The sequence below is a fragment of the Hyposmocoma kahamanoa genome, unplaced genomic scaffold (assembly GCF_003589595.1).
Source record: "Hyposmocoma kahamanoa isolate Upper Pololo Valley unplaced genomic scaffold, ASM358959v1 160, whole genome shotgun sequence".
Classification (NCBI taxonomy): domain Eukaryota; kingdom Metazoa; phylum Arthropoda; class Insecta; order Lepidoptera; family Cosmopterigidae; genus Hyposmocoma; species Hyposmocoma kahamanoa.
In genome coordinates, this window is record NW_020653575.1 from 7,398,480 (window position 1) to 7,408,965 (window position 10,486).

The 10,486-nt window shown below is 32.9% G+C and overlaps 1 protein-coding gene across 1 annotated transcript in view; it reads left to right on the forward strand.

Moving 5' to 3' along the window:
* Positions 1-550: 550 nt before the first annotated feature.
* The window catches only part of LOC113225475 (protein strawberry notch), a 36,106-nt gene continuing 26,170 nt past the window's right edge, over positions 551-10,486 (forward strand). Inside the window, exons 1-6 of the mRNA XM_026457793.1 lie at positions 551-709; positions 1,712-1,814; positions 4,423-4,527; positions 5,250-5,357; positions 5,531-5,611; positions 9,830-9,997. Of these exons, the coding sequence (XP_026313578.1) occupies positions 707-709; positions 1,712-1,814; positions 4,423-4,527; positions 5,250-5,357; positions 5,531-5,611; positions 9,830-9,997 (568 nt within the window). The 5' untranslated portion in view covers positions 551-706. The remainder of the gene's footprint in view (positions 710-1,711; positions 1,815-4,422; positions 4,528-5,249; positions 5,358-5,530; positions 5,612-9,829; positions 9,998-10,486) is intronic.

Sequence of the window (10,486 nt, forward strand, 5' to 3'; positions counted from 1 at the left end):
GTATGCATATAGTAGGGAAGTGTAAAGAGTTGCATTAATAACGTTATTTTTTTATCGATATAGCGTCCATATTTAAAAGAAAATAAAATTTTCGGGAGATTATGGTTTACAAATTAATTGAATTTTTCACAGATTATAGACGGTTCAATAAAATAGAAATGAATATTATATGAAGAATAAAAATGAAATATACGGTTTAAAAAATCACCATTTTCTACATATCGTTATACGTTATTCGCCTGCGCGAAGTAGATATCGATTCGCTTGGAGCTACAAGTTCGGATACACGTCCCTGTAAAATTAAAAAGCCTATCGGAAGACTGATAGGCATTAATTATTATATTAAGTATTATTTAAAGTTTTTAAAAACCTAGCAAGTTAACATAATCTGAAGATTCGTTATGGATTAGTTATTTTAAAATCAGTCTCAGCGAAATGTCACACAGGTTGAAATATACTCCACAATTTATTAGGATATAATTTCGTGTATCCGAATGTACAAAATGCATTTCTTTCACATTTTTTCAATATGGCGGACGCATTGACCGCCGTTGGGACGTCTGGCTTTTTTCATTACGAAATAACTAATTTTCTCGCAATTAATTCGTATTTGTGTGTTAAATAAGTGAACACAAAACCTACGTTTCATTTGTAATCTATAAATAATTGTGTGAAGTGTTTGTGCTACCCCAATTCGTCTGTAAAAATGGTAATGATTGTTTTTTGTTTTGATACTTTTTTACAAACTTTACTTTGTAGAAAAAAATGTTTTTCATCACTTTTGGAGAAACATTGTATAAATTAACCATGCAATGTGGAGCGTATTACATATTGAAGGAGTTAGTCTTAGAAAAATACCATTTTTTACATTTTTTTTCTTTGTTTTCAAGTTTTCTAACCAAAAAATGTGTTACTGTCTGTAGAAGCCTATCACATGTTGATGGAGTTCGAATAGTTAAGTGCTATTATGAGAATCTGCTTGTATCATTGGAGATTAAATTATGCACGCTGGGTGTGGCTGTATTGATTTTCTTGGAAGGTTCTAGGTATAGAGCTAGGGCATGTCTTATAGCTGCACTTAGGACATGCAATCCATATATCTACAATGCGGTATGAGGATGCTGGATCAATGTTTATTTCGAAACGTGGGCTTTTCGACTCTTATAAAAGACTTTGTAATAAACTATTTTAGCTTTATGTAGTGTAGAAACCAATAAAATGGCTGTAGTTATTGATTGTAAGTTAGACTGACACAGATTTTGAACAATGCTGAGGTGTATGTTACTTATCATATTTTGAGTGCAAAATCAATAAAATAGCATTGTAAAAATTTATCAGTTATGTAAGGTAATCATGGTGTGTAGGTTGCCAAGACCAGAACAAGTAATAAAAGAGTGCTGCTCCAATGTTATAGCCTTCATGGTTTGAACTTAATACAAATCTAGGTTGTGTATTACAATCCTTAATGTTACATTGTGCAATGGGAATGTTTTCCACAATAAATACAGTTTTGGTTGGCACATTGATTGACTCAGTTTTACAGTATTTTTATAAATAAAAATTTCAGTCATCAATCAAGCAATATTTTAAACACAAAAACATTCCTTTATGTGCAAAATTAACAATAATAATTTTTAACATAGTGCCCACACTTATCTACATTCATCTATTAGTACTGTTAACTAAGTTGTGCTAAAACTTTTAATTGTAGTCTAAACGTGGAAGGTTTGGGGACGATGAAGACAACCCACCCACACCATCAGATGACTCAGAGTTTGATGATGATGAAGATCCAGACAATTTGGAAGTGCCAGGTATTTACAATTCAATTTGATATTATTATAATAGCATTTCAATTTGACCTCATAATAGTAAAGATTTTCCTGTTAGTATTTTTTAATTCCTAACCTAAATGTTGAAATATGCTGGCTATGGTAGAGTGATAAGATTGATTATTTAGACAAGTTGTCTATGATGTGTAGATCTCAGTTAGATCTAATTGAATATTATTTATTTTTAAATAAAATAGGGATTTTTCTGTTTGCTATTGCAAGGTGTTTTGCATTATATTGTACCATTACAGTTGTTTTCTTTTGTTATTCTGTTTTAAAGCTTCAAACTATATTAGTAATTATTGTTAGTGTAGCTTATTCGACCAGCAGATGCGATGACTACTAGTTATAACTCGGAAACAAAATTAAAGAAATGTAGAGCTTTTTAACTTTGATTGTCTTAATTTCATTGGGGTACTAATATGTGTTTGCCCAGGTGAGAGAGTAAGTTTAATAAATTACATTCAAACATTGAAATTATATCAGTAATAGAAATTGAAGTCATAATAACAATGTTTGTGTTCTTGGAAGTAGAAATAAGTTCGTTGAATTTCTGCAGTATGGAGATGGTACAAATCTCTTTCATGGTACGAATTTGCCTTATTATATATTAAGCTTTACAAAAGTTGCCTGTTGTAAAAATCTGTAACCTGTGTATAAGACGTCTCAAGGTATTTTCAATAATACAACTACTAAAAGCTACCTAAGGTGAAAGGGTACATCTGACAACATTATTCGAATACCTATCTGTAAATTTTAATGTTCCCATTACAAATTTTTATCTGTGGTAATTTAGTTTACATACACTTGCCAATAGAGATATTTAAAAAAAAAATCTATGTCTTTTATATTAAAGCTGAATGCATCTCATTTTTGAAGTCGATTGAATTGCCTAAATTATTACAAATTTTCTTTTGCTAGTGCTTCACAATCTTGTTGTTTTTTATAAAGACGAATACTCATTAGATGATCCTTAAGTAATAGAATAGTTTTTGTATAAAATGCCACAGAATTGTTGTGGTTTGCATAAACAAACAAGCTAATGGTTAATTTCAATGTACAATTTAACACTGAAATATTGTATTTTTTACATAAGTTGTTATGACGCTCTGTTGTTGGTCAAAGTATGCATTTTTTGAAACACCTTTTATTCGAAGTTCTATTATATAAATATCATGATTTCAAAAAGACATATTGCAGTATTGTATCCATTTCCCCTTAGTGATTTTTTTTTATATAAATAATTATAAAAAAAAGAAACGGAAATAAAAAATTAGTGAGATTTTGAAATTTGTTAAGTTACATTGTAGTGTTATCGCATAAATGCGCGGGAAGGAAATAAAGTTATAACAAAAAAAAAGAACGAAAATCAAAAAAGGGTCTCCCTACAAACTACTTTATGGGGAGGTGGTTTCAGTCCATAGGGCACTGGGTACATTTCCTAGTGTAGTCAGGTATGCCTAACGTGACCATACGTCACGTTTTTAAGCTTCGTGTCCCGCTGTCCCCAAAATATTTAACAATGTCCCGTTTGACGAATGAAGTGACATTAATTTTTCTTATATGACGCGAAAGCGAAAAATATATAAAGCTAGTCAACCAGAGTACACAAGATTAGTTCTTTTTTAAATTTTTTGTCATCAAACATTTTTAGTTATTTATAAAAAAAAGTTTTTTCATTTCGAGTTCGAGGTTTTCGCGATTGTTACACATAGGAAACTATTTTTCCGGATTTAAACCGCGTATATTTGTTTTTTTCAAACAAACCGACATTTCGGGCCCTTTACAGGTCCCATGGTCACGGTTGACTGAGGTGGTACAGTCTTCAACCAGTTATGTCTAATATTAATGCAAACCACCTATTTTTTCACTATAGCTACAATAGTTAATAATTAAATACCTTATTTTTAATTTTACAAAGAAAACATTCCAATTTATGCTACATTAACTTTTACAAATTACTTTATTGAATGAATGTTTATTAAGTTCAATCCATTATTAATTAATAATAGAAATTAGAATAAACTAAAACATATTAGTTAGTACTGCAGTCTTATGTCTTGTTTGGGATTTTTCATCAGAGGAAATACTGGTTTTTCATTGTTAAACATTTCGTAACAATAATAAATTTACAGACGTCACTAAGGGACAAAATAGTGGTCTTTTTCGGTATACCATCTGATACCCTCAATAATAAAGTGACATAATTACATTTTTGGAAAAATGTATTTATGATATACATACAAAACTATTGGTACTTGGTGTAACGGGCTGGTGTCCGCAACTCAACGTCAAGGCGCCTATTTCGCGTGAAGATACAAAACTATTATTATCATTATTGATATCAAACAGAATTTTATCATAATTGACATCAGCCAAATGGCGTATGCCGCAGCTGCCACGTACGTTTTATTAATCTGTTTAATTCAAAAAGTTACTGTTTGAATTAAGACATTTTATTATTGAGGGTATGATTTGTCCAAAGTGAATCAGAAATCCTGAAGACGACAATGGCGAAACGCAACGACTTGTGACGGGTAGACTGAGGGCGATCTAGTATATTGAACTTATTAAAGCATGGTTTGATTAGGTGGTGGCAAAACCTTGGCAGCAGCTGCGCAGATGGGAAACAAAGTCAAAGTGTCTTCAGGGCCTCCCACTATCACTATCAAACCAACTACCAATCCACTTGCCGGTAAGACACACTACTTATATGTACTGATTCTTAGACTTACGCTCAATTTACATTCCCACGGGACGGAATGGAAGTGAATATTTATAACGAAATTGTATGTAAAGATCTAGCACTTAGAAAAAAATTCTTTAAAAAATTTAAACTATTTATGTTTTGAAAATAACCATGGAACAAAAGTTGTTGTTTATGATGTTAGCAATATAGTCCTACGAGGTTGTTAGTATTTTAAAAATAACCTTATATACAAGTTCATTGGTAATATTTTGTTATAATTTTTTGATGTTTGTAAATACATTATCATTTAAAATGTCGACCATATGTCAATACAATTGAGGCCCTCTTTCTTACACTTCCCGTCGGGGGTAAGCACTCGCTACGACCCTGACTCAAATTTTTCACCCTTTGTCTTTTTGATACGAAAATCAGTTTAATAAAAAATGCACATTAAGTACGTGTAGATAAGGTTGATCAGGGGGTCTACTCTCGATCTCCGTCCGACATCCGTCCGAAACAATTACTGTCAAATAAGTAATATTCGACAAAATTAAAAGACAAGTATCAAGTATGAAGCTTCATTCGCATCACGCGTCTTTTCATTTGGTCAAGTATTGCTTAGCCTTAATTTAGAAGTTTTTTTTTTTCACTATCTCAAAGTAACATGTTAAGTGTTTATTATTAAACTTCTAATGAGTAATGAAGCAAATATTGTTTTTTATTTGCAGCTGCTTCAGGATTGGCGTTCGGTCAGGCGTCAAATGTGAAACCTATCAAGATACAGGCTAGTCAACTACAGAAACCAATTAATATTGGACTTGGACGCGGCGCTGGAGGTGAGATGATACATTTACCTTGTGTCTTTGTACACAAAATTTTGTTTGTAATGCGAATCAAGTTGTTCTTAATTGTTTGATGTCAAAGATATTTTGTGTTACCAAATCGTTTTGTACAGTGGTAAGTAGGTAATTGTTTACTAAATGAATAATAAACGAAAGCCTGTTATTAGCGGGCCCAGTGGCGCCCCCAGCGTCCCATTACGCGGCGGGCTCCTCTGCCGCGTACAACGCTGCCTCGCTACTCGCTCAGAGTGAGTATCCCATCCGGGACACCGATGTATCGTTAATGCTAGTGAATGTATTGTGCAAATAGTAGTATAGTCGGTCTTGCTATCTTAATTGCTATAACTTTTATTTGCTCTATTAAAGTTCTTATTATTTGGTGATAGTGATAGATAGATTGGGTTTCATTTAATGCGATTTAAAGTAGTTTTTTATATTCTTTACTGGTTAAGTACTAATAATGTAAATGTCAATGGTCCGAAAAAGTTGTTCCACGTTATAGATACATGTATAGATATAGCTACAAGGAGCGACATAGAGTTGTTAAAACCGCCAAATATTTAATTAATTTTTCGAATTCCGGATTTCCGAATGGAGGAAACTCCTGTCTTTAATCTATTTATGAAGTTTTTTTTATAAAAAGTATTAAAATAATCTAGTGTGAACATTTTCCTTTTAAAATACGAATTTCTGTTAGTGGTTCGAATTCAACATCTGTTATCTGTGTTTTTTAATTGAAATAAAATATTTTTATAGTGCCTTCATAACGATTTTCATGTAAATTAAAATGACCTAAAATTCTCCTCGTAAATAATATTTTAAATAATTTTTTTTTTTTTTTTTTCAAAAATTCTACTAGCAAATGTCGCCATTCCCTCAATGTGACCGTCAATATGCGGCATCTAAGGAGGGGCGGAGAGTGACCATTCTCGTAACTTATTATTCTCTAAAAAGTCGTTGAAAGACCAAGTACAAAGACACGACGCAAGCACATAGAAGAATTCGTGAGGTCCGTTGGTTCGTTCCGTGGCTTAGTTGGTATAGCGTCTGGCACGGTATGCAAGAAGATGTCGGTTCGAATCCGACCGGATCGAAGGAATTTTTTCTGAGTGTTTTTTCTGAGTGTTCGATCTTTGTATTAATAATTATAACAAACTAGTGGAGTAATTTCACAAAAAATAATTGAATATCAATTCAATAAAAATTTAATTATTATTCTCTGTTTAGGTAAAAGGTCAAGTATCTACTGCATTTTTTACATGACGCCATTAGAATTACTTTAAAATCCAACTTCGACTACCTAGGACAGTAGTTTTATCCTACTATGCTGTAAAACCTTCTCCGGAAATCCGGAATTCGAAACAGTTATTAATTAATATTTGGTGGTTTTAACAACTCTGTCGCTTCTTGCAGCTATATCTATATATGTATATGGAACACTTTTTTCCGACCTATGTTAATTATAACACCAATTTGCCAGACCACCACACCCATTACTTGGTTTAAACTAGAGAGTTACGTTACGAGCACAATAGCTACGAAAGCAACTCGGTACGCTCAGATTTGAATCAAATAAACAACAGGAGCTCCTCATTTAGCGTTCACGTCGGCATAATAAGTTACCTTTGACTACCAACTTAGTAGTGAATGCGTCACTTTCGGATCTTCGTATTTGTTAATAATTCGTACGATGACGAAGCAAATATATATAAAAAAATATCATATCGTAAAACCCAGGTCCATATTATCCGTATCGACGAGATGTCACTCATGCTTCTATTTATAGACTACAATCATTAGTCTTGGATGATACCGTTTTAGTGACAAGTCATTGCATTTCATCATTTAGCAGTAGGGCTCTTTGTAAAAGAGTTCGTCCAGGGAAGTACTGCTACCTTATCTATTTTGGCCGCCATGCAGTAATACGTTTCGGTTTCAAGGGTGAGGGTGCTGGTGAAATTACAGGTACATGGGACTTGTCAACTTATGTCTCAGAGTGACAGGTATTTATTCCCTGAAAAATATCACCAGCCTCAACTTTTTTGCTCAGTACAAGTTTGAATTATAGAGCTTTGCGGAAAAGTGAAAAACAAACATTCTGACTGGCATTTTTTTTATTGATATAAAACAAAGGTATTTAAATAATTAGAGTTCGTCCCGGAAAGTACTGCTACCTTGTACTTCCCGGGACGAACTCTTACACATGGAGCTCTACTGCTACTAGTTGGAACAAGAGCGCCTAAAATTCAGAATTGTTCAGCGTTTCATTTCTATTTCATAATTATACTCCGTAATCGAGACACCAACCCACGATACTGATATAAACATATCAATACGTAAGCTACTGCATTTTGAAAGAGGTTATTTAATATGGCACGAGTATACTGTGATGAATATTTTAATTATAAATAAGATTTTGTTGAACGTCAGGTTGTTTCACCACCATTGATATTCAATTATTTTTTGTGAAATTACTCCACTAGGTTACTAGTTTACACTTACAAAAAGCGACATCTCTAGCCAGTGCTGGTAGCTGTAAAGGTATCTAACTGGGTGAAGAAATACTTTCATAGATTCATAGGCGCTATGTCAAAAAAGTCGTTGAAAAACTCAATATAAAAGATCCGACAAACAAGCACATAGAAAAATTCGTGAGGTCCGCTGGTTCGTTATGTGTGGCTTAGTTGGCATAGCGTCTGGCACGGTTTGCTGGGAGACGTCGGTTCGAATTCGGCCGCATCGGTGGATTTTTTCTATGTGTTCGATCTTTATATTAATAATTGCAATAATCTTAATTTTTTCATATCATGTTACAACTAAAATAATAATGTAACAACCCTGCGCTCCGAGGGAAATGTAGGCATTTACGCGCCGAACACGGGGATTGGTCCTACTTACTCTTATTTCATTACACTATGATAAAACAGTCGCAATTCCATCATGCGCTATCAGATATAGACAATATCGATCGTCTCCGCGACCATTGCGGAGATTTACCGGTGATTTCGTTAATAATTGATTGGAAATTATTCACGGCGACGCCTTATCGCTGGATGTCGTTGTGCTATGCAGATCAGTGTAACGATTTTGTAATATGTTTATGTAAAATTTTCGTATATTCCGAAATTATTATGTAACGTACAAAGTTGAAATGATAGACATCAGTTCGAGCCCACATTCAATGGTAATAAAAATTTATAAAAAAAAATTATGATGCCAATTAAAAAGTTAACAATTTGAGACAATATTTAGTTTAAATTAACTTCTAAAACAATTTCAGAATATTTCATTCTTAATTCTCGTATTTCACTGAATTATAACAATAATGATATTGCTTGTCACGAACAGCTTGTTTCTTTTTGTTCCTCCAATTAACATATTCTAACCCTACTTTTCTCAAAAAAGATATACTTTTCATTACGTTTTCGTAAATGTACTGTGACGCCAGTGCAAGAATGTTAATTTCTATGAAAGTGTCGCTTAAAAACAATCTGGGAAATAGTTTATAATTTACAACACATCTTTTTTCCTCTCCGCTTGGTGTATAATGGCCTAACAGCCAGTACTTATACTATATACCTTAGCCTAGTAATATCAAAAGCACATGATGCCGCTAACGTACAATAGTGAAAACGAAACTCGCTTCATAACCTTAAGAGTCTATACCACCTCAAATGGCTTTGGTTGGTTCCGCATAACAGCGAAAGTGTTGAATCAATAATTTTGGAAAAAATATATAAGTAAAATTAGGATTCCTAAACATTTTCACGATAGAAAAAAAGAACGCAAACTTACCTGAAAATTTTATTAGAAAACCGCTGTATTCAATACGTAGTTTACATATACCAATGATTTCTTTTTAAACCAACTGAACAAAATAAAACACGTATACTATACGATATAAATTTTTCAAATGGATTTAATTTCTTGTGGAAAAAAGTAAGTTCTGAAATAAACCAGTGTCCCTGCCGCCCGACTCAAGCAAAATGACCGTATTAGTACTGGAAAATATTTAATTCGAGCTGAGGCAGTATAGACTCTTAATAAAACCTGCATCCTTTACCTTTATGCATATTTGATTTATTTTTGTGTTGCTACTTTTAGAATAGGTGAATTTCAGAACACAGCTTCTTTCTTGGAAACCTAACATAGTTCATAAAGTATTTTTGGAATGAGTATATTTACTTTGGAATGAAATATACTATAACTGTTCAGTAATAATAACACTTGCCATGTATTTAGTAACGTATATATTACTTTTGGCACCCATTTATAATTCGCTTGTGATTTATAACTATTTAAATTTTATTTCGATAGTATATCATGTTTTACGAAAGAAATGCACAATAAATATTATAAAGTTTCATTCACTTGCTGCTTTTCAACCACTGATATCCGGTTAGCAATGAAGGCTTGCTGCCAAACTACAGTTAACATAATAAAATATGCCAAATTATGTATTGCAGTGGAGATGGTGGGTATGCAGGGCATGAACACGTTCCTGCTGCAAAATCTGAACCAAATCTTGGCATCTGGGATGGGCGCTCCGCTCGCCGGTATGCTGGGTCAGTTTGCACAGCTGCCGCAATGGAATCAACCTAAACCTGGACTGTGGCAGGTGGACAAGGTGAGCGTACTGACTGTCTGGAGTCAACATATCCGCTAGAGCGATCTTGTACCTACAAGATCTATGCCTATATATTTTTGATATGTTGCGTTCGGGACAAATCAGACTTTATATTCGATCGCAGAACACTAGTTTGTAATTCTTATTAATACAAAAATCGAACGGATCGAAGGAATTTTTTCAAGGGTTCGATATTTTTTTCGACACAATTGTAATCATTGGTATGCTAAAAATTCAAATATTTTGTTGAAAATATTTTGTTAAGTACACATTAAATCATCAATGTTAGAAAATGGACGACAGTAAATGTTAATATATTTCTCTCATGATTGCTCGTAATTTAATAAGTAAATATATAAATAAATAAAATAAATAAATAAATAACCTTAAACTTTGTGAAAATTTTTAATATGTTTCTGTCGTGATAGCTTATAATTTAATAAGTAAACAACCTTAAACTTTGTGAAAAATGTTAATATATTTCTTTCGTGATTGC